General features: G+C 48.9%; 2 protein-coding genes across 2 annotated transcripts in view; one reads left to right on the plus strand and one right to left on the minus strand.

Moving 5' to 3' along the window:
- LOC119465930 (sodium-dependent proline transporter-like) overlaps positions 1-24464 on the minus strand; it is a 52027-nt gene that overhangs the window by 21803 nt on the left and 5760 nt on the right. Inside the window, 1 exon segment of the mRNA XM_037726408.2 lies at positions 7369-7464. Coding sequence (XP_037582336.1) covers positions 7369-7464 — 96 coding nt within the window.
- On the plus strand, positions 822-5097 carry LOC119465928 (neprilysin-1). The gene is made up of 4 exons (XM_037726405.2): positions 822-1044; positions 1745-2075; positions 2720-4176; positions 4611-5097. The coding sequence occupies exons 1-4, from the start codon at positions 911-913 to the stop codon at positions 5056-5058; spliced, it is 2370 nt and encodes a 789-aa protein (XP_037582333.1). The 5' UTR covers positions 822-910; the 3' UTR covers positions 5059-5097.

A 24464-nucleotide genomic window follows, 5' to 3' on the forward strand; every position in this document is an offset into this window, starting at 1 on the left:
ACTTGTGGTCCACGACCATGGGATCGGGGATGCCCGCCACCACCTCCAAACGGCCTATCTTGCTAGCCCATCGCGTGCGCCACTTGCCGGGCCTACGCACATATAGAAACCTTTCTGCAAGGTCTCCCTATGCAAATAAATGCAAATAAATAAAAGTAACAAAAGAAGGTCGCCGACCTTCACACCAAAGTCTCCCTATGCCCGTCCACGTGTAAATAAATAGAAGATACAAGCGAAGGTCGTCAAACTTGACGACACCCAAAAGGTTTGCTGAGCTCCTCGGCATCCGGCGGCCTCTGTAACCGCTTGTGGATGAACGACGACCGCTGGAGCGCTCGCGCGTTACCTTTTCTTTCGATGATTCTTTTGCGGCTATCTCTCCTTCTTCGGTGTAAGGAAGCCGACCGGATTCAGCCTCCTGTATCGCTCATGTCTCTCTCTCTGTGGTCTTCACCTGAACGCGCAGCCCTTGACCACGAATAACGTAACTGCCACGAAGTCTCCACAACATTAGTAGTAAAGTTGCGACGAAGGCAGTTTGCGACGACGCTACGATAAGCTTAAGTTTCATGCGCATTCACGGTAAGGCGCGAAAACTTAGCTCATCTGCATTGCCCCGAGTCATACACATTAGAACAATCTTCCGGATTGAGCATTTGATCCATTCGTAGAACGTTTCGTGAAACCAAAACGTTCTGTAACTTTATATATGTTGTACATAATGTTGTACAGTTGCCTTCGTATTTTGCATTAGAATTTGCGCCCACGTATATATATCTTGACAGCAAGCTTGAAGACGAGGATGAAGCCGCTAGCAACACGAGCGGCGTGTGCCACGCTGCGCGTGGCGCGACCAGCGCTCAGAAGAAGATAGCCGCAGGAGCAGCGTGCAGCTGTCCAACCCGGCTCCATGGTCGACATTCGGTGCTCTCGGGGCCGCGCGGCGGCATTGACCACCGTGGTCACCCTCGGCCTGGTCACAGCCGTCGCCCTACACAAGCTCTCCAAGGCGAACCAGGAAGACCCTGCCCAATCCAGAGCATGGTAAGCCTATACACACAGGTCCTTCGATCCTCGCTCGAAGTGGTCGTATAGCGATATCCCTAGGCTCGTCGAAACGCGGCAATGGCTGCTTCAAAGTTCACAGCCTGCGTTATGATGATTGCGGAAGCGCGAAGAGGACCAAGCGATGTCCACTACTTTCCTTGGTACGTCTTTGTCCTAGTCACGCTGATGCAGACAGGTACGTGCGCCAACTTGCCCACTCATTGCTGGTCTTCTGAGCCTAGCAGTGTGCGTTCTTAGGCAAGTTGGTACATATTTTTAGAACAACTTGATTTGGGCGAGTTGGTTCATCTTGAGTATAACATGAAGCAGCGCGAAGAAGACGAGGACAAGAGTCGAAAACAGCGCTCGTCCTGTTGTGCTTGCTTTCGACTCTTGTCCTCGTCGTGTTGAAAGAGTGTTGGAAGAGTGTTGGAACGAGCAAGACATGGACAGGGAGCTCGACAGAGGGACTGGCAGGAAGCAGGGAGCTTCCAAGCTTAGATTTTCTAAGCGCTTGACTTGGAAGGGCAGCTCTCGTCGTACGTCGTTTTATGCCAGTTATTCCGCTACACAGAAGCCTTGGGGGAAGCGGGGGTCATATTTCTGGATTACGCCTCTGTTGAAGAGCGCGCTCGATGCTTGCGAGAATAGTCATCACGCCACGCGCTGGTTTCGTGAACCTTGCACGGCGTCGCAGGAATCGGACGTCGCCCAAACAGCCGAGGCTTCTAGAGATACGGGGAGTCACAAAGGGCCCCGCCCAACAGCGTACCATCACCGGACGCGCTGCTGCCGCTGCTGCTGCTGCTGCTGCTGCCATGGCGCCGAACATCAGGCGCGACTGGTACCCGCAGTCGCCGGACGGTGCCGGTCGCCACCGGCGATCCCACCCGAGCCTGGTGTGCAGCCGCGAGGTGTGCGAACGCCAGGACGCCTACGTGCACGCGCGTCTCGACCAGCTGCAGGAGCCGTGCGAGAACTTCTACGCCTTCGTGTGCTCGCGAAGCTGGGCCGTGAGAAATGCCAAGGTATTGCGTCCTAAAATAATTGCGGAGTGCCTCATAATGGATTGGGGCTTTTACTGACACGAAAAGACCTCAGTGCAGTCGAGTGCGTCGGCGGGCTGCCGTAAGCCCATGAAATTGTCGTTCAACAACGTGGTGCTCAGATGGCGCATGGAAATTCGTGTTGTTGTAGCCAGCGAATTTCGGGACCGTTCAACATCGTTGAGTCCCACGAGCTTCAAACTTAAATAAATAAATAGAATCATTAGAGCCCGTTAAGCCTAGTGGCCATGTAATATTGAAGGCGTTCACGTACGTAATTAAAAACTCGACGAACTTAATTTGGTCAGGTTGCATGTATATTAGTGATATATCGGATTGCAGTCACTGACGAATTTAAATGTTCATGCCATTTCGCAATCCTTAATGGCACCCCGGTACCTGCACTACTTCCGAAACGTCATCAACCTCTTCTGACTGTGCGTGCGACCGTAGTTCCTTGAATTATTTTTGAGCTCCGAGTTAATTTTTGTTATCCTTAGCTTTCTTCAACCCAAAAGCTGTGAAAAACTTTGTCAAATGAACTGGAGAAAGCAACGTTGCGCGTGCGCTTTCCTATTGCTGTCCCAATTTAATTCATGAGGACTTTCTTTGGTTCTCCTCCACAGCCGGACGACGCTCCCTACCGGTCCCAGACGACGGCAAAGCTCATGTACGACCTGCCGAAAACACTCAAACAGTACTTCCAACTGAAGCAGAAGACCTACTACGAGTTTCCCGGAACCTTCATCAGTCAGGCACTGTTCTTCATACCGAACTGCACTTCCATCTACAGTCGTAATGGCCTCGGCTGGGATCCCTGGCAGGAGCTTCTCGGCAAGCTCGGTCTCCGCGGCTGGCCCTTCCCGAACGTGTCTCCCGAGTGGAACGTCTCCGGCATCGCGGGCTTCATCGACGGCACGCTGGGAATCTTCCCCTTCACCGAGGTGAGAGTGGTGAACGAGTACGGGAACGACTACTCCGTGCAGCTGGACGTTCCCAGAACGATACTGCGCCGCCACCAGCTGCGACACACCAACGAGAACCTCTTCAACTACAGCCAGGTGGTGGCCAAGGCGCTGAGCATCCTCAACGTGATGGAGAACGTCGAGCTGCTTGCCGAGAACATAGTCATCCTCGAGATGAGACTGGAAGAGGCTGCCGAGATGAAGACGTTCGTCCCACCGCTCGCACGCAAGAGATCGCTGGAGTCTCTGCCCGAGAGCCAGAAGTGGAGCTGGAGGGACTACGTCAACGTCATCTTCCGGTACCCGCTCAACAGAATCGACATAGTGGAAGCCTTGGCTCCGGATTACCTGACCGACGTGGCGGACATCATGGACAACACGTCCTACACGACGCTGGCCAACTACATGGGCTACCGGACCATGGTCCACCTGTCCCCGATGTTGCCGGACGAGGCAGAGTTCCTCGTGCCACTCAGCCGGGACAAACTCGTCGTGGGTGTCGGGGAGCGCTTCCAGGCGTGCGTCCACCTGCTCGAGGACCTGTTTCCGTTCGGGATGCGCATGTTCACGCTGATGACGCTGGGCGGCGACAACCCGCTCAAGTACTCGACCGCTCTCGACACCCAGGTGGAGCACATGTTCAACCACACGCAGAACCTCATGGCCAACCTGGTGCAGAACGCTTACTGGCTAAATCCCGTGGAAAGGGTCATCGCCAAGGAGAAGATCCTCAACGTCAACTTCGACTTCATGGGCACCGCCGTCCGCGACCTGAGCGTCCCGGCGCTGTACTACGACCCCAAGGCGCCCCCGTTCGACGGCCTCAAGCTCCTGCAGAGCTTCTACGCCATACAGGCGAACACCAAGCGGACGTACTTCGATCCTTGGCATCGGACCATGGACCTGGACAACCGCCATCACGTGAGCAGTCTGCACCCGGACATCGAGTACATACACGGGAAGAACCACCTGTTCATGCCGTACGCAGTGCTGGCGTTCCTGAGGGGCGTGTCGCAAAGCGTGGAACCCCTGTTCGTGCCGATCGTGGCGCAGTTCCTGCTCAAAGGACTGTTCTTCGCCGTGGACGATAGGGGCGCTTCGGTGGACCACCGAAACAGGTTAGTATATGCTTGGCTGTTGAATCTAACGTTGATAGAGAACAATTTTCGTGTGGTTATGCTTTCTTATAGCAAATTAATACTTGCTACGAGTGATTCCTCATCTACTTCGCTTGCTTTAGGACGCCGGCCTTTCGGAACTGTTTACAGCCTACTCACCTCTAAATGATCGGTTAGGCGCAGCAAGAGTTTAATTCCTGGTCATGCCTGTAATTCAAAATCCACCCGTATGTTCGGGTATACAGCCTTGATCAACAGTGGGTCTGGGAGAAACGCCATCGTAAGCGGCTCCCGCGAATACCCTGAATAACGTTGACCACGTGGGAGCATTTAACGTGCTCCTAAATTTAAGTGCATTAGCGTTATAGCACTTTGCTTCCATCGGAATGCGGCCTGGAAATGTACCTCAACGGCTCTCCTAACTTACCGCCCAGGATCGTCGACTGGTGGAGCAAGCCGACCGCCGAGAAGTACTCTCACATCCGCGACTGCTTCTTCAAACAGTACAAGGAGGAAATGCAGCTCAAGCTTCCGGACGTGGACATAGTGGGTGACCTCGCGGATGACATCGCCGACAACGCGGTCGTGCCCCCGCTGTACGACTACTACCTCAGCCTGCTGGGCATGGACACCATGACGGCCCGCAGGACCAGGGCGCCGTTCGGCGGCTTCACGCTGGAGCAGATCTTCTTCGTGTACTACGCGCTGAGCCAGTGCGACCACCGGAGCCTGGCGTACGCCAAGCGGCTGCTGGGCTTCGGCGAGACCTCGCCCGAGATCAAGGTCAACATCCCGCTGCGGAACTTCGCCAAGTTCTCGGAGGCCTTTGGGTGCCAGCCGGGCAACGAGATGAGCCCGCAGGACCGCTGCCTCGTGTGGTAGTCAGTGGCGGCTGTCGGTTTGGCTCAATAAACCTGTTCACGTTCGGTTCAGTTTCTCAAACTGAAGTTTCCGTCTCAGGACACCCTGCATCAGCCAAATGACGCTGATACTTTTTTTTTTTTTTTGCGCTGAAGTGGGGTTCCAGCGCGGAGGTTCAAAATTTACTGTTCAGCGGTGGTAATTATGACGACTGAAGTTTTTGAAAAACAATGGTGTAGACGAACACGGGGTCACACGCGTAGATAACTTTAGAAGATTAATTACCGCGCGCATGCTACTAACTATTTGGCATAACCCCGATTCAAGCGGGTTGCTATAGCAGTCATCGTCATAAATCATCGATCATTATTATCACAGCTGTGTCGCTGGCACTAGCCAATATAGCTAAGGCTTTGAAGCGAAAGAAACGACATTCCCAAACGGTCAAGCGAAAGAACTCCAGGTGGTCAGAATGTATCCGGAGTCGCCCACTACGGTGTGCCTCATAATCATATCGTGGTTTTGGCAAGTAAAACACCGGAATTTAGTACTCACACTTCATCACTCGTCCAAGTGTTGAGCACTGTGCTTAAACCAGCCCAAAGCACAAGCTTTGGAACGCTCACGCCGCCGTGCCCAGTGGCCGCATCAATATCAGCGTAGTTTAGCATTTGCAGGTACCAGGCACGGTTGTCTCGCGATAAGCGATAGAATGCATCATATTGCAAATGTGACTATATATCACACATTTGCTTCCTTCACTCTTAAAGACACGTGCTCTTGCTCTGGTGTCAACTGCGGAAAGCTTCGGCGCAAGGCGTTTTACAAAAGAGCTAGCTACGCGTGTGTGATCGGGAAGGCAGCGGCATTACAACGTCGAGCCCAACTTTTCCATCTCGAACATAGATGAACGTTTGCGAAAGGCTGGTCGTGCCTGTATACGCCGGTCTAGGACCCCGTGAAGAGCAAAGCTCTACGAAGATTCCTTGCAGAAGTCGCGCACGATACATCCCGGCACGTTCCATACGGCTATGAACAATCACGTGCATTATATATGTATTCCCAGACTGCGCTGCACCCACCCCAGTATACTGTCGACAATAGCCATGGGTTTCACCAATAGTTCGCGAGTGTCACGCATGTTACGAGTGACGCAAGAAGCACATATTTGCAGCAACTTAGTGGCGGTTCAATTAATGTCGCGTTTGTTGAGTGCACCAGCGCACATTGCCACGTACAGGGTTCGAATCCCACGCGTGGACGAATGTTGTTCTGCAAGGTGCACGTGTTCACGTGCGTAATATGTGGCCGCTTCTTATGATTGTTGCTATAAATCAAGACCCTCGTTTTCGTTTATTCTTCTCGCAGTTATGCAACTTCTCTGAAGAATCCGCCCACATGCGATTAACGCCATTCAAATAAAAGTAAAAAACCAGCGTATAATCACCGAACTCGCATCTTAATAAGAAACTGCGAACTTCTTGCTGTCTAGATCCCGTGCGTATGAGTGTAAGAGCCCGCTCACACCTGATAGACATGTCGGCGATGTCAGCCAAATCATGTCCTCAGACAACTCGACAGGTGGCGCACAAGTCGTCAGTAATCGTTGGCAGTGGAGAAGAACGCGCTTCCTAACACCAGCTGCTCTAGTGTAAACAGGGCCGCCAAACATTAAGTTCTTTGCTAGCGATGTTGGGTAACTTTTTAGTCAATGCCTCCTGCTCTGACCATCCTCCTCACAAGCACACTATACAGGGGGCGCTGTACTAATTCGCCAGGAATTAAACATTTATGCTTATACCAAACGATACTATTCCGCACCACATTGAGAACAGACGTGGCAAACCGGCGTGTCATGCAAGTATGCGGCCAATACCGCAACGAACTCCATATACTATACTGGCCCACAGAGCATCTCTCTTCCCCACATTTTTTAACTCGCTCGAACATCCCACCCTCCTTTCCCTAAATCTCAGAGAGCTGGACCACTCCACCGCAAAAGCTGCTCCCTACGCTATAGCTACTGCTAGTGGCCCACATAAAACACGTAAACAGGTCCGGTAAAACCAACTCACCACCAAGACCGGGGACTCAACTGGACTTCGACAGCGACGACTCGGACTAAGAGTGGCTCAGAAATAAAAGTTGCTCTCTCTTCTATAGAGCGGACACGTCCCCGAAGCTTAGGGGCGTTGTTTTCACGCTCAATAAAATTCTGTTTTGTCGACGATAACTGCTGCTGCGGAGGAGGAACAACAAGTCGTCTTCTGAAAGAGCGGTTCTCGCGCGAAAGCTTGAAAAAAAAAAAAGATGCTTCAAGGCATCACTTACTGCGACGGCACCATTTGTGTGTCCGTTGGCTTCGATGGCTTTCTTCTCATCCTCTTGAAACCCCGGATTGATGAACGTGGGCACGTCCAGCTTCATCTGCGCGTACAAGAAATAAAATATTGTTATTGCAACTTTAGAAAGGTGCGTACAATAACCGTGACCTCCGAGCACGTAATGCAGGCGAGACAGGTCTATTGCGTCAGTTTAGTGAGAATTGGTGAGCTCTGGCAGGAAATGTGTTAAAAAGAAGTTTCTGCAATACCCTGCCGTCTAGACGCCGCCAAGGTCGATCGTCTCGCATCGTTATAGTCCGGATGCTAGGTGTCTGGTACAAGATTTTGTCGTTCGCTGCACATGTTATTTCACACGGCTATCACGAAGCGATTAAGTGAATGAGTATGGTTGTTTGAATGTCGGTTCCGCGCTATGCCGTTATGCTTTCCATGTACTAAGTTTGGATGTAACTTATATCCGATGGGATTGGTGTGTTGTGTGTGATCCTCCCAGAGTGATGCAGTGAATGTACCAAACTTATGCCCGCAATGACATTTATGTGTGTGCTTGTGACTTGTGGTATAGTGAGTGTTTTTATTTTCGTTGTTTTGTCATTTCTTTCTTTCCCGAGTAATGTTCGGAAGTTTAAACAGACGCCTGCCTTCCCATTTTTCTTGATTAAAAAAAAAAAAAACAACGGCAACAGCAGCTTGGAGCTCAAAATTAACAAACTGAGGTATTCCGGAGCGGCTTCAGTAGCGCCGTCTCGAAGATTTCCGCTACACAATATCAAGCCAAACGTCCAAACCGTGTTTTTCTTTTAAATTTCATTTTAAGCGTTTGAAAAATGGCCGTACATCTGAGCATTCGAAGTAGACTACCTAGATAAGAATAAAACAAAGAAAACAAAGCAAACTAGATTAACATAATAGCACGTACTAGACACTTGAGCACAAGTCTAAAGCCCGCCAACACTGTCCCTATATGAGACTACCAGCACCAAAATCACGATCTCGACAGATCCGCGTTCTATCACACCATCATTTGAAGCTTTATTGTGGTGCTCGACAACGGTGAGAGTATATAAGGTAAAATTACAGGCCTTTAGCGGACACTGCTTCCACGCGGAGTAATTTTTCGGTTAATGACTGCAGTTCTGCGTCACGGCGTGTTCGTTCAGGAACAGAGACGACGAGAACGTTACGAAACGTTGAATGTCACGTAAAAATTCAAAGAGAAAGAAAGCAAACTGTGATCAAGCCCGGAGGAGGAACCTACAAAATGCGCGCGCGGCTTCGAAGACCACACGAAACAAAACACAAATACAGAGTCACCGGCAGGACAATGGCACAGCATGACTCGACAACAGGTGTGCTCTCCGTGTTAAGTGATGAGATTGCACAAAAACACGCACCAGAATGTCTCACGCGTGACTCGCGAGAGCTGTAATCACACACGCGTGTGTGTGAACGAAACCGTCATTCCGAGAAAACCGTCGCCCGGCATATGAACATCGTTGTTACTTCGCGTCCTTGGTTTTGACGTAGGCGTGTATGCGGATGCTATACCTCTTGGTGCAATGCTTTCAATATATATTATGTTGTCACGGGGTGATCGAAATCAACGTTCAATCCCCGTATATACGGAAGGAATATCATGCACGTAGACAAATCTTCGTTCGGTTTTCCTGTCCCCTCTGACATCTTGCGAACATTTTCGGCTCCGTCACGATTTTTAGGCTTAACCGCTCTTCGTTGGCGTCCGCAGTTTGTGGCAACCTTTTCTTATTAAGGCGAAAGCCTCAAGATCGCGTTGGGAGGTACAGAAAGTCCCGTGACCCAAACAAGGCCAGAAGCGAACCAAAGCATGCCCAGCCGTGTATAAGGGATCATTGATGACTCTCAAAATTAACGATTGATCAGTGCTTGGATTAAGGTGGATTAGGGTCGATTAAGGTGGATTAAGAGGAATTACAGTAAGCTTTAAAAGGATTTCGCATTTGCGTTTCTTAGGCGATAGCTAAGGACACCTGGGAGTTTTTTTAAAAGTTGTTTAGGCATTAATGCCTGCGTCTGCACATAACGTATAGTACTATAGTGCCGACGATTAGTTTTGACACTGTCGGCATGTTTCACAATATAAATACTCAACGTGGCGGGTATACCAGGGTAACACATCCGCAGCGACAGAGTCACAGCGACGGGCGTACTGCCCTGAGAAAAACGTACACTGACTAGGGATTTCGCGAGAAAGCCGGTTTCATTCTCCGCTTATATGGATGTAAACTTGAAATCGAGGACTTGCTGTTTTTTTACGTGACCATTGGAAATCTGTAAATATTTTTGTTATAATATGGCAGCGCACTTCGATGCAAGGACGTATAACACAGTGAACAAACACTGTGTTACAGTGTTTGTTCAATGTTTTTTTTTGTTAGTGATTCAAGCGTGTGATTCAAGTAATGGGACAAGCCCCCAGTCACAAGCTGCCGCTTAGCAGCTTTTTAGTGCTTGTCCTAGCGTTTTTGTACAAAAGAAATGCTGAAGTAAATTGACTGGACTGCAGTCAAAACATGGCGTCGCGAGTTTTCCTGCGCACTTCATGTTTGTGCGTCTCAACGCACATCGACGTTTGCTCAGGGTCGTACGTGTAGCGCGTATATAGTATAGAAGACCCTAGACGTGGTTTCGCCGTAACGCGACGCATGCGTCGTAGCGCTCGCTGCGTTGGGCGCGTACGTGCGAGACACTCGGCGTTCTTACTGCCACACGTTATGAAACTCTCACGAGCGCAGACAGAATGGAGAAAGAGCCCGTAGTTGAAAGAGCGCGTAAAGTGAGAACATCCGTGCCCGCGCACCCCGTTGTGACATTTGCGACGAACTGCGTGACGCGGCGTTCGCGATCGCAGGGATAACCCCGGACGTCCGCGAATGGGCGTTGACCTCGAAATCGACCTGGCGGCATACGTGACGCCGTCGAGAAGAGAACTGCAGAACCGTAGCCCGCGCATTGCCGGTCGTGTCGCATCGGATCGGCAGCGTGCGTTCACTCGCCTTCACACGCACGCCAACGCCTGAGCATGTGTGAGCAACGCTAGTAGGTCTACTATCATTGTGGTGAGATGGTTATGCTATAGTAGTTCATGATGGTTTATATAGTCGGATACAACTCAAGTCTGCAGTGAAGCCCCCCGCCCACGCCCTCATAACTGCCAGCCACTGTTCCTCGGCGAGGCTGCAAATAGTTCGCACTTCAAACTTTCCCTGTTACCTAAATAGAACGGTAAACACAAAAGTAAAATTATAAGCGCGTAATTTTATACGTTTTCACTCGTTTATTATAGTGGACCGTACGAGGACGACAAGTACACTCGTATCAAGTACAACGCCATTTTTAAAAGGTAGCATGACGATGAGTTTTGCTTCTGTCATTGGCTGGCGGAGTAACACAACCCCGCGGGGTCCGTGTGCCTTTGTTGCCAACTGATGGTTTTTTAAATTGTATCCCACTATAGGTGTAGTACACGCAGGAAAATGGACACATTGAAGACACGAAACGACACACACATCGTGTTGTGTTTTCATACACGTTTACCTTTTCTCACGTGTGCTGCTATACTGATACACCAGCGTGAACTACTAGCACCATTATCTCACCACAATGATGGTAGGCCTGCTATCGTTGCTCACACATGCTCGGGCGTGGGCGCGTGTGTGAAATCGAGTGAAGTCGGACGTCTTATCGCACACGGAATTGTACGACATCTCTTCTGCAGCTAACACAAAACACAGGCGCAAAGAAAACGTCTATCCGATAGCATATATAGTAACGCTTTAAACAAGTTCCCAGAAAGTCTTCAATAGCTTTCTCCAGGATTCTAGAAGAACGAGCATCCATCTTGCCGAAGCGTTACACGACGAATCAGATGGTTCTGAAGAACAATTAAATGTGTTACCCTCTTAAAGCACGATACAGACAGAGCGATTGGGCTTGCGATCCGGCTTGCGATAAGGCGTGTACGAACATCCGTATCCAACAGTTTACAGCAAGTTCCATCAGGTACCAGAACTCAGAGCAACCATCTTTCAGACTGCGAAAGCATGCGAAATTGTATGAACCACGTGTCTCCTCTTTAAACGCGAAATCGAGAAAGCGCCGGAAGATTTCAGCACCGAGGCCTCAAAGGCTGATTTATTTTGAGATGGAGAAGTTAGCAGTATACGGACTATAAGAGATGGCTACTAGCCGTCTTCAGAGCGCTTCCCAAGATGCCGACTATAGCCGTTAGGTGAGGGAGCCATAGCAGACCTACATGTAGCTGGCTTGTAGAAATCTGGGGCTACAGTGCAGCTTAAAAAATGTTTATAGTAGCCACCTTTATACAGCCTCCTAAGACGTCAACTAGCCGTACGTTGAGGGATCAGTTAGCTGTGCTACCAGCTGGCTCGTAGAGATCTAGGGCTACAGTAGAGTTTATAAAAGATGACTACTAGCCATATTTGCATCCTTTCCCAAGACGTCAACTAGCCGTAACTGGAGGGAGCAGTAACTTAGGTATCAGCTGACCGTGTAGAGATGTAGGGCTGCAGTAGAGCTTACAAAAAGTGGCTACTAACCACAGCCTCAGCCGGATAGACCCGGAAGGAAGGCGTCTGCTAGCCAGTTAATTACGTGCTTTCTGGGCATGTATATATTAATCTAATTTAACAGTCTAAGCAAACGCATATGCGGTGCCATATCCGAGTAACTTTATTTGCGAAAGGACCATTTGTCGTTTATCTGTGATTGTGCCGGAAAACCATACTGTGCAAATATGAAAAAACGATGAAACGAATTTATGGCAAGTCATATAACGAAATCAGGCTTGTAAATATTACGCTTCACTCTCACAGCACATCCGAGCGAACTCCGGACTCACCCGCCGTGGTTGCTTAGTGGCCATGGTGTTGGGCTGCTAAGCACGAGGTCGCGGGATCGAATCCCGGCCACGGCGGCCGCCTTTCGATGGGGAAAAATGCGAAAACAGCCGTGTACTTTGATTTAGGTGCACGTTTAAAAACCCCAGGCGGTCCCCATTATTCCGGAGTCCTCCACTACGGCATGCCCCATAATCATGATCGTGGTTTTGGCACGTAAAACGCCATAATTTAATTGAAACTTTTGAACGTCCGGAGTCACCGCATTTTCACGGACCAAATGAGGATCACTGGATTCCGTGAGGAGGATAGTGGATATCATCCGATTTATTGGGTTTAAGTATAGATCACATCATATCGGCGTGAGAAATTATAATGTACATTATACATGCTATACAGTTAAATACTATCACCATATGATTCACAGGGTCATGTATTTCGCAGCCAGAAAAGCCAAACCGCAGAACAAGGGGGCGGGGCGGAAATCTCGGGGAAAAAAAAAAAGCGAACGGAAGTAGACAGAAACACGTTGCGTGCTCTCGCAAGTCAACGTCTGCACATTCTGGGTACCGGGGCGACGCAAAGAGAACGACAAACGGGGACCTATAGCTCACAAGCATTTGCGCGACCAGAGAGCACAGGATATATATATGTCTATGCGCGCAGGAAATCCGCAGAACAGGAGAGTCGAGAATGCGTCTTCTCCATTATAGGCTCCACACGCGTCCTTTGTTTGACGCCGCGTGTAATGAAAATAATAACAAAAGACTAGGGACGTGCGGAGCAACGGGAAGAACCTTGACAAGAGTGAAAAGCAATGAGCTTGTCGCGACGACACCTTTTCGCACGGCGCTACAGTGGTTGCGCGGTCTAGCGTGGAACAGACGACACCGCGAAGAATACAATCGCCTGGAAGCTGACTTATTTGGGATGAGTCAGAGAGAAAAAACACGGCGCTAAAGCGTGTTGTCGTCTGGCGTTGTGGCGATGCACTGTCGATGGCGCGCCAAGCCGTCAGTGTCATAGAATTTCTTACTACATTACCTAGAGGGAAATCTGGCGCTGCTGCGCTGTGCACGGTATGCTTGGGAATGCTGGCATATCGTGACTTCGGATTGGCATCGTTCTCGGAGAGCCAGGACGCCTTGAAGATGCGCCTGGCTAGCACCGCTCCGTCTGTCACAATGATTCGTTTCCTATTAAAACAGCACATAAATATATGTCTTAGCTTTATTATATTACACAAAAAAGACATGTTTTGTTTAATTACGAGGACTTATTATTGGATGTGCAATTATATGAATCGTAAAAAGTATCAGCTGGCCGCTAAAGTTGGCGGACGGACGACAAGATTCTCGCTCGCTTTCGAACAACTTGTCTGTTCTTGCTTTTCTTCGCTTGATTCTGCGTTGTATGGTGCATGAGTAAACTTTACTGAGAGATGTAATATGGGTGAATGAAAGGCTTTTATGTAGATTTTATTTTAAGAACGCGTTATTTGTGTAGCCATATCCACGTTTTAGACGCAGCCTCGTACAACACCAGCCAACACAAGCCTCGCAGACACATATCCCGCCATGCCCATGACGGCACAGCGCCCTTTAAGAAAGTCCCATAGACGGTGGCGCCAGATTACCCTCTAGGTGTTATAGTGAGAAACTGTATGGTTAGGACAGCAATATATTAGACTATAGTACTTGACACGATGGTGCTGCACGGGACACTGCAGTTGTTTATGCCTTCTCCTGACGATCAGTGCGGGGAAAGAAGCCGCGTAAACGCTGATACTGTTCTTGAAGTCGTCTGGTCTGAGATACTATCTAGACTGTTTCTCAGGTTTTTTTTATACGTGAGCGTGTATGCCGTCCGGCGTGTGGTGTCGCTACAAACCTCGCTAAAACCAGGAAAACTGTAACGCTTTCCTTCCTTTTCGATCGCAGGTCCCTTGAAGAACAAGCTATACGGTACACGTGACGTCACGCCACGCTAGACCTCCTCACTGCCGTGGTTCCAGCGATAAGTGAAGAAAAGAACAACAACAAATAAACACAGACTGTGACGCTTATTTACCTGGATAATAAAATACCTGGAAATAAAACACGAAATCAGTTTTGAAAGAGTTATTTGCCAGCCTATGGATTGTATCGCGTATACTATGTCTCCAAGTATTCTTAAATTACCTCTTAATATGTAGCGTGCTAGCCTTTATTGCCTTTATTTTTCTTCTTTTTTTGTGTGTGGAATCTCCACCACGCTGTATAAGGCCATAATTGCCTCCACGTCGTCGTCGTCATCATCGTGCAGCACCATAATTATCACCGTACGGCCTCTACTTGCGTTCTCCAGTCCAGCTACGCCTGTGTGCGGCATCAGCCGAATCCACCTCTTTATACGCCTGCAAATTCTCCTGTATATGTCACTTCTCGACCACGATTATCTTCTCCTGGCAACCATTCTGTTGCACTAATATAACACTACCGGCTATCTGCTCTATACACATTAAATAACCAGCCTATACCTTCGCCTACTACTCAGTCTCAACAATAGAGTTTCACCCACACGTTCTTCTCCTCTGATCTACATTGTCACCTCCTAATCTCACAGCGACACGCCTCTAACTTTGTTTGCTCCATCACTCGAAGCGCAGTCCTTCCTATCAAATTGTCTCGCCACATTCTGCGAAAAAATTCGGCTACACACGGAAGATTTACGATCACTCGAGCGTAATTTGAAATTTGTCTCTGAAAAGGACCGAAAGAGCCCGAGCGAACAGAGTACTATACGAAGCAATAGCCCAACTTTGCGGCACAAAGGACGAGACATCTTTAACGCCGTGGAACCAACCTTTTCAATGTGGCCATCGTTGCTCGGCAATCGTCGAAGCAAATTACACGCGACCGACCGGAAAAGAAGAAAGAAAGCTGGCAGCGGGCGCTGGACATTACAATGAGCCCCAGCGCAACGCCCACTGACTGACCTTGCCTTGGAGTGACCATGCATATTAGACGAACGTATAAGTATAGATATATATAGAAATACCCGTCTCCTATAGGGTCCGGCCCTGTTGGCGAGTTATTGCGTTCGCGGAAAGCCACGGCGCGCCTGTGTGTCGCAAAGAATAAAAAAAGAAGCGTCGATGCAAATGCGTCCGTGCGTCTCGCAGGCAGCTGTTGCCAGCCTGAGAGCCAAGAACTGAGTGATCTTTCCACGTTTGTTTGTTGCCGTTCGCGTTCTTTTCAATGCGTTATCGCTCGATGTACGAAGTTGCGTCGCAAGGTAGAAAACGATTGCAAGTTGCACAGTGCAAGTAATTACGCTGGGCTGGGTGGCGTCGGAAAGGAGACAACGTGATGGTTAAAGAGAACGGGGAGCTTTATAAATACGGGATCCAAAGCTATAGCGTGTGCGGAAGAACCTGCGGAAGAACCTTACCTGCGAAAGAACCCGGGCATGCTATACACCATATAGTATACGCATACGCTACGTTGTATTATACAACACACGCTGCAACATCTAATGCACCAAGCGAAGCTGTATTTGCGAACTCTCCCGGCCTTTGCTAACGGTAGCAGCTGCTGCTGTTGCCGTCTTGCTGAATAATTCACAGACGGCACAGCATGCGTATACAACGAATAGGCTTACATCCATCTGTACTACCCGTACAGATGTACCGGTGGTCTCCCATGTTCTCTACGGAATTTCGCGGTTAAACGGCAAACCGCGCCTAAATATAGAACTTGTAACTAGGCTAGCTCGTAATGCATTTTGGGCTTCAGAGCGCAAGAAAACAGACTCACGTACAAGCACACGCAGAGCTTTTGTAAAAAGCTTTTGCGTGTGTGAGTGCGTGCATGTATGTGAGAGTGTTTTCTTGCGCTCTGAAGCCGTTGCCACGAAGCACCTGAATATCCTCACTGTAACAAATGTATGCCTTCGAGCGCTTATTTAGTTTATTAAAACCTAGCTTTCTAGGCCTTCTGCCCCTCCGGGGTTTGACGCATCTGTGGGGTCGGTTTCTCGTCGAGAAAAAAAATAAAAGAATAAACGCGGGCCGTTCCTGGAGACAGTGCCGTTCGCGGTCGTCTGGGTCGCGCGGCGGGACCACCTCGGGGTTCTAAATCTAAGTACGCGAGAGCTTTTTGCATTTCAACCCCATCGAAATGCGATCGCCGCAGGCGGAAATCGAACTCGTGACCTGTTGCTCAGCGTCAGAACGGCATAGTCAGTTCTAATCGAGCCGGATATAAGCGGGCGAGGTTTTCGCAGTTCGAAAGTATACGTATCAGTATATATAATGCGCTTGCTTGCACACGATGGACGAAACGCGCGTCGGCATCTTCGCCGCTATTCGATATCGTCGCGTTTGAAACGGCAGCTTGGTTATATGTATATTTGTAAACCCACGGACGCCTTTGAGTACACAGACGCTTCGATGTCCCCCGCGCACGGATCTTTACAGACAAAAAAAGCGCAGACGCAGGTTCTTCACTGTTTAGATATACCGAAAGAAACAGTGGCGAAAGCATAGCCGATGGACCGAGAAGGTAAACGCGAGCTATATACCAGGGCTACCGGGACGTGGCGTGCACGTCTCGGCAGTTGCTGTGCCAAGTCAGGCGTGATGATCGCATACATGGGGCGGTGTGTTGCTGTGCTTTCCCCCAGGATGGTGCGATTTATCCGACTGCACGTGCCGAGGTCGAGGGAATAAAGAAAGGAAGAAAAGAAAAGGCGAAAGAAAGAAAGAAAGAAAGAAAACGGCAAAGCGTATATACCATCCCCACGCGTCCGTGAACAAACAGCGTAGTCATTTCTTCTATTTTTCGGAAAGCCTACGGCAAGCCTTGTCACGCGTACTGCATACATCATGGAAGCGGCCGTGCATTCTCGATGGGGAATTTGCTCACTCGCGCCGTGCGGGGCCACGAGCGCGTGCATACAGGTTCGCCGTCGTTACGTGAAGCAGCGCTAAGAACGATAGTGAAAAGGAAAAGACTTGATACGAACCATGGGACCCGTATTACCCCGCCAGAACACACGCTGCAAGAAAGTTCTTATGCTAGAACTGTACGTTAGAGCAAATGCAAGTCAACTGTGATATTGGACACATTAGACCGCAGACCAATGTCAGGAAGTATAATACTTACGAACGAAATTCTTAGTGAATTCGACCTTAGTTGATTTAGAAAAAGAAAGTGGATCAAAGCGGCTTCCCTGTGCGCAAAATGCTGAACCTTTTAGAGCAGCCAAAGAATAGCGTAACTGCGCAAGCGTAGAACAAGAAGTCAGCGTGGGGTCCCTTTTCTACCGACTGACCCTCGCTAAATGTCGGTGCGCTATTTCAAGAAGTATCTCGTCTTCAGAGATGATCTACCAGTGTTATTTAAACAAAGAAGACGGAAAGTCGACTTGTCAAGTGGCAATGTTTGAGGTCTGTGCATGCAAAGCCTCTTCCAACTTGCCGACAGTGTCTGTACCGCGCATGGCGTGACCTTCCCGATGTAAAGATGCCAGATGTTGAGGTAAACCTGGATGCGTGCGAAAAGTTCGAATTTGGTTCGTGATTTGAAGATCTTTAGTGAAGGCCTAACTAAAATATAGTGCCTCGATTACATTAGACGAGTAGATCAATTGACTTTATGCCGTCACAATCACCGCCATCGTCATCACCAGCTTGTATTAAACGCACTGCGGTACGGAGGTCTTTCGTTGCATGGCCCGCCCAACTCAATCTCTTCCTCTTAATGTCAGATAGAATATAGGCTACCCTTGTTTGTTCCGCCAATCCACACCACTGTGTTCCCGCAAGTTGACGAGGCACTAATGTCGTCGATCGTGCATACTTAGCTGTCCTTGATGAAGTCAAGCTGTAAGTGGCCAGCGCTATTTATAGAATGCTAGACTTGTGATAAACACGAGAGGCTCACGCAGCCTTTCGGCCTTACTTGGATGGGACTTCGAGTGAATCATGAACAACGAGGCATGTCCCAATCCTTCGCCCTTCTCGTCGCAATCAAGGTTCTCGCATATTCGGGATGCCTACGGCCTTCTTCAAAAGAACGCCTTTTTTCCCCGGCTTATAACGATGGTGACACCATTCACCAGCGGAGCGTCTAATGCACTACCGCAAGGTTCAGTCGTGGAATGCAGTGAACGGCATCCGACGTTTCCGCCTTTTTTCTCGCTGACGCTTCGCCCCACTGATGCGTTTTATAGCGACGAGCGAAGGACTCGACTTCAGGGCTTTTCGACAGTGCGAGCTGTTGGCCGAGTTGATCGCAGAGCATCACGTGACACACTTTATAAATAAGATTCTCGCGTCCGTGCGCGGGCTGAAAGAAATGACGACTGTAGGGGATAAATGCGAGAGCAGCAAGAATAGCCGCTTGTCCTGGAGCAGCCGCTTATACCTACGTATTAGGGAAGACGTTTATATGTTGCCGCGTGTTGCTGCATGACTCCGAGCCAGTCACTCTGAGAAATTGGGACTTTATCATCATGTAACTGTTCTAAGGGTGTTCTGCATAACTACGGGTCTGGCACACAAAGATAAACCAAGACATATCGTGTTCGACAGTTCTGCACTTTCATTATTATATGCTTTATGTTCCAGATAATGTGCCACATATATTAGCTTCTTACCTTGCATACTTTCGTATTGTACATTATGTAATTGTAATGCTCTATTACGTAGGTGCATGTTCTGAATAGTACACTTCTTTATAAATTCGGGCTCATGGAAGATAACTTATGTTAATACAGGTACACCTTTTGTATACAACCTTACGGTTATGGAGTCCCGCCTTTCTACACCTGTGTGTACTCTATTTCGAAAAATTATATTAAATTAATTATTTGATTGATTGATAGCGCACTGGCAACAACTGCGCACAATAGAAGCGCAGCTCTGCCGTCGATTAAGGTATAATGCACATGTCCGATAAAGCGGCGACCGCAGGATTCAAAACCCACCAGAGGGCCCCAAGACACCAATGTCTAAGCACCGGCTAAACAGTTTTAACAAAAGACTTTCTTCTCATTCTATCTCTCTCTCAACTTGCAACTCTCGTCTGTGCCCCTCCTCCTCCATAATTTATACGGACAGAGCTTCGAGTATTCATTGTTGGTCTATTGTTTTTACGAAAGGATTCCTACCTACAGTGCATGTACTGAAGGGTACTGGCGTTGGAACGTTTTCCACGATCGGTAACATGCAAAAAGGAATGACCATCGAGCAAACCGGCGCGATTAATGTTTTTTTTTGCTCTATTTTACTTGCCTCGTGAGACGCGTCAGGGAAGGAGTCGGCTGTCCACGAAGTCGATAGCGAATCAACCCCAGAGCTTCTGTGAAAAGGCAAAGCAGGGAACGTTAACCAAGGGCTTCTGGCGAATCGGGAAGAACGATAATGCGTCTGGAACACCGCGCCGCATAGTAACAACGGGAATGGGCAGCGAAGTGTGGAAAATAACTTTTCGCCATTACCATACCTTAAGGAAACCTTCGACTAAAAAAAAGCTACCGTTATTTCACAACTCTCGTGATCGTAGAACCGCGAAGCTGGGTCATCAGTTAGTGTCAGAGTGTACGAAAAAAAAAAAAAAACAGAATGAAGAAATGAAACGAAACCATAGAGTTTCCTACAACAACCGCTAGGGCGAAATCTGGCGCTAGTGTCGATGGGAACTACAATCAAGGTGGTTAGCCAGCACGTGAATGCGGACAGTTAAATACAGGAATTGGCCAAAACTTCGTACTTCTAGCTACAAACAGCAAATTGTTCATTTTCAGTAATATATTGCGTTCTGAATGGAACCATTCGCAATAACTATACATGCGCGCACACAGTTATTGACAAGCTGTGTTGTATGCATAAAAGTACAGCGTGATAAATAACGCCACAAGACCGTCTGAAGCTACGAGGACAAAGGTAAGACAAATTCAATTGTTGCGCGTTGTTCTTATCGTAGCCGAACGATCGCAGCACCAGTTTCCTTTGGTAATTTCTGTAGGGAACTATGCTTATAGCATAGCCTCCGAGATTACGCGGTGAGTGGTGTGGGAGACAGCATGCACCACCAAGTCTCGAAGGCCATGCTTAAAGGGACACTAAAGAATTAAGTTAATAGTAAATTACGCTTTTGCAACTGCAATAATGAACAGGCTTGGCATGCCATAAAATGAGATAAAAGATACACTGGTGGCCAATGCCTCCCAGTTTTGACCACGCCTGCTCAGGTCCTGATAATTGTTTACCGGTAAAGAAGGACAGCATAGACTTAAACGAACCGCGGTGAGTCAATCTGAGAAGTTTTCTAGACCTCTTCCGGCGCGAAGCTGAATCAAATACGAAAAAATGATTTCAAATTCGTGACGTCACACTGGCATTCCTGCCGTGAGGTTTCGGTTGAAAATTTAAACAAAGGCTTGCTCTTCATTTTTTCCTAGTAATAACCAACCTTCCCCAGCCAAATGAATAAAAAGGTACTTTTGAAACAGGAACTTATTAGTGTAAATTCATTTAATGTGGCACTTTAGTGGCACTTTAGTAAAAAAATAAAAAAGGAATTGAAGATGTGCTCGTGTTAGGGTGATCATTTTAGTTTACTCCGTCTCAGCCGATTCAAGTCCTAAAGTGAAAGCTACCGGTGCCCGACACAGTAACGACAGCTTGTAGCGTAATTGAGAGCAAGGATGCCGTTTTGCCGACTGTACTCCGCTACTGCATGTGCGATTCTTCATTTCACCGTTGTCGCACACGAGATGATTAGCAGTGGACATTGGGCGAGCCCTTCTTTCAGTTCTCGTTTCCGATTGGCCGAGGGAAAGGTACCTTTCGCCGCACTGTATTATAAACTTGGCGAGGCAGAATATAGCTCCGGTAATAATAGGGCTTAGTTACAAATACCGTGTTGCGACCGAGGAGATTGCATGCACGGCGGCCGAAATAATCGCGCGCGTTCCCTTGACATTCCGTCGCGTTCTCGACACCTGGAAAAAACATACGCGAATCGGGTTTTTCTACAAGCGACGCACGAGACAGCTAGCGCTCTTTAATCGGGCAGTCCTGTCAAGCACTGTTTACGACCGTCACCACACTCGCCGTCACATTACAAACGTCGAACCTGCCCAACGCTCCGCGACGACTTTGTCACGTTTTCCCTCCGGCTATGCGATTTCACTCGGCACAGAGACGAAGCTTGTCGCATCCGATATCCTTCTTCCACTCAAGTCTCTCTTTCCCAACTTTGACCCTAACGACAGATAAGCTGTCGTCTCGCTTCGATGTCCTGCATAGCAAATTCGTTCGGGACATCGTACTGCGAGCGTGAAGAAACACCGTCTTGTTCCTGTGAGACACGACGGGGAGTGGGCTTTTGACATTCTCGTGAGGGGCTGGCTTACACACGCGCGACGATTCCAACAAAGAGTATATGGAACAAAGCCGAACAGAGAACGGCATTAAGCTAGCGAGCGAGCCAAAACAGGGGGGAGGGCAGTAAGAGCACGGCATGGGTGGTTGTCCTTGATCGACGATAGAGGCGACGTTGTTGAGGCACACGCGCCTCGTTAGCGTCGTGATAGTAAAGAATCGAACGGAAATCAGGGTATGCTAATTAGCCGCTGAGTCACAAAAAGGAGTTTGCGGATGTTCCTCAAAGAAAGAAAACCGGAGAGAGAGTGATGGTGGTCTGAGGCACACGGTATAACTTATACGTCACTCCTGTAACCAGATGAGGCGCCGTGCAACTGGCACTGTACTGCACGCATTTATAGATGCAAAAGAATTTGACGGCACAGGTCTCGCACGGCTGGGCAAACCCCAAGAGAAAGAAAAATCTCGGACACAGCCTGCCTACATTTCATTTTTTTTTGTGCCTCCAAGTCGTTCGCGAGTGTCGGTCGCATTACGTCACGATTACCCCTGCACCCCTCCTCTCCCCCCTCTTCTCCAACGTCGACAGCCGCCCCCAAAGCACGTGCCGGCAACTATACGAGGTCAAACGAACTGGGGGGGGGGGGGGGGGGGGGGAGGGACGGGTGGCGAACAGCCCTCTCTCTTGACCGTGAGCTGGAAAGGGGTGAAGACATGTCTGCAGATGGCGGTGCTGCGAAGCGGCACCAAAGGAACCATTACGGATAGAGTTTTAGACAGGTTAGGAGAAAGGGAAGCACGAAAGGAAGGGAGGCAGGAAAGGGTCTGGAAGCGAACAATAAAGTTATTAAGAAGCACGCCATGCACGCGCCGCCGACGTCCGTGATTTGACCTCACTCTTCCTGCCCCCTTTCAGTGTTTAAGCGTTATATGCACGGTCGCGCGGCAATGCACGCCTTGCGGCGACCGCCTCGGGGGAAAACCCTGCACAGATCTCTCTCTCTTCTTGCATGGTCCTGCGCGCGATGGCGATATGGCGTGGCTGCTGCTGGCCGGAGCTGGCCCTCGGCTCTCAAAGGGGCATCAGTCGAAGCAGCGCGTCATTCCACTTTCATGACTCGCGCTGCTTCAGACAAAAAAAAAAAAAAAAAAAAAAAAAAAGACGAGAAAAACCGGGAAGCACGCGAGACACATCCTCGAGGACCTGTCCTTGCTACAATTTACAGAAACGATCGCTCGCCATCGCGATCGATAGCACGCTTTGATCGAAGACCTTTAACAGAGGAAATCGTTATAGAGTGTCGACGTCACAGGCCGTCGCAGCGGAGGGCGACGAGGGCACTGTTGCAGGTTTTAAGGACAACAGACTTGGACAAGCGGCTGTAGCCTGAACTGATGTTTGTAGTGCTACAAGTGCTACTGTGCAGTGCGGTGATAGTATGCGGTGATAATGACCGACTGTAATTGTGTATCTGTGCTCCCTTTCTTTCTTCCTCTCTCTCTCTCTCTCTATTGTCTTATCACTTTACCTCCGCCTCCCCTCTCTCTCCTCAGCCTAGGGCAGCATACCAGATCTTCCTATCTTGTTAACGTTCCTGACTTTCCCCCTTTCTTCTCTATCTCTTCCCAACTTCACTCTCATTAAAGGACGTATTCTGCACTCCTGAGGCACACGCCTTATAATGGCGCCGTGGATAAACACGGTATACACGTTTTCGTGCAATGAGAGCTGTCGCTTCCATTGTTTCTCATGTCCTCGTACACTATGGTAGATAGTCTTTTATCTCGTGCATTGCAAATTCCTCAAGTTCCCTGCAAATCGCGCAATTAGTAAGCCACGCTGTGAAATTATCTACTGTTTTTTTTTAATCTAGCTCTCTGGTCGTATAATTTCGTTCTCTCTATTTGCGCACCATTTATCTCACACCTATTCATGGTCATACTTCCATCAACTGACCTTTCATCCGCACCCATACCCTTTGTCTCCGACTGGTATGTCGTTCCTTGGAAATATCTGCACATTGTTTGCAACCTGGCTACTCGCGGTCGCATAGTTTCGTATTCTTTATCTGCGCACCCTCTATCTTTCGCGTACTCGTAGCTTTCCTCCATCGCTCCGTAGCTTTCCTTCCACGATCCTCCATCTCCACTTCTGTCTAAGAAGGAACGCAGAACCAATTCTGAACTTCGGCTCACTCGGTCGAAGTCGGCACACTCGGTGCCGCATCCAGCACTTCAATCGCTTATCTATAGTTCGTGCATAATCATACCATGGTGCCTTGACTAGAGTGGGTGCAATCGATGTGGAGTCAGAAGCCGCCTACAACGACCGCGGTTACGGGTTTGCTGCGCTCGTGGTCACAGCAACAACGCTTCACGGCTGTGCACTTGCTCGATAAGAGAAACTCCGTGATTAGGTTATCGGTCCTCAATGGAGGAAAATCCACGGTGGGTTTAAGCTCGTTGCTTATCACTCTGTTATTCACGGCAGGCGCTCCAAGGCAAGTGCGTTTGCATACGCTACGCGAATAGCCATGCTAATCGGAAGCGGTCTCAGATAAGATACACAAGTGTGTGATCAATACACTGCCGCCGGTTTTTACGACGGGTAGGATTGAACAGTCACTGATACTTTGCAAAGCGTTTAGAGGACCGATGGCGTCAAGGTTATCAATATTTGCGTACTTTTTGTTATGCTTTTTTTTAGCATTGGGTACATCTAAACGCCGGGTCTGAGTAAGAGACAACATTGCAAACAATACCCTCCACGGAATAGTCAATGGTCAAGCGAAAGAGGCGCATTTCAAC

Source organism: Dermacentor silvarum, chromosome 10, assembly GCF_013339745.2.
Source record: "Dermacentor silvarum isolate Dsil-2018 chromosome 10, BIME_Dsil_1.4, whole genome shotgun sequence".
NCBI classification, from domain to species: Eukaryota; Metazoa; Arthropoda; class Arachnida; order Ixodida; family Ixodidae; genus Dermacentor; species Dermacentor silvarum.

Excerpts from the sequence above, each read along its gene's own strand:
- LOC119465928 (XM_037726405.2), top strand. The coding sequence starts at position 911 with ATGGTCGACATTCGGTGCTCTCGGGGCCGCGCGGCGGCATTGACCACC. Across the intron at positions 2,076-2,719 it reads GGGCCGTGAGAAATGCCAAG|CCGGACGACGCTCCCTACCG; the intron begins GTATTGCGTCCT and ends TCTCCTCCACAG. Across the intron at positions 4,177-4,610 it reads TCGGTGGACCACCGAAACAG|GATCGTCGACTGGTGGAGCA; the intron begins GTTAGTATATGC and ends CTTACCGCCCAG.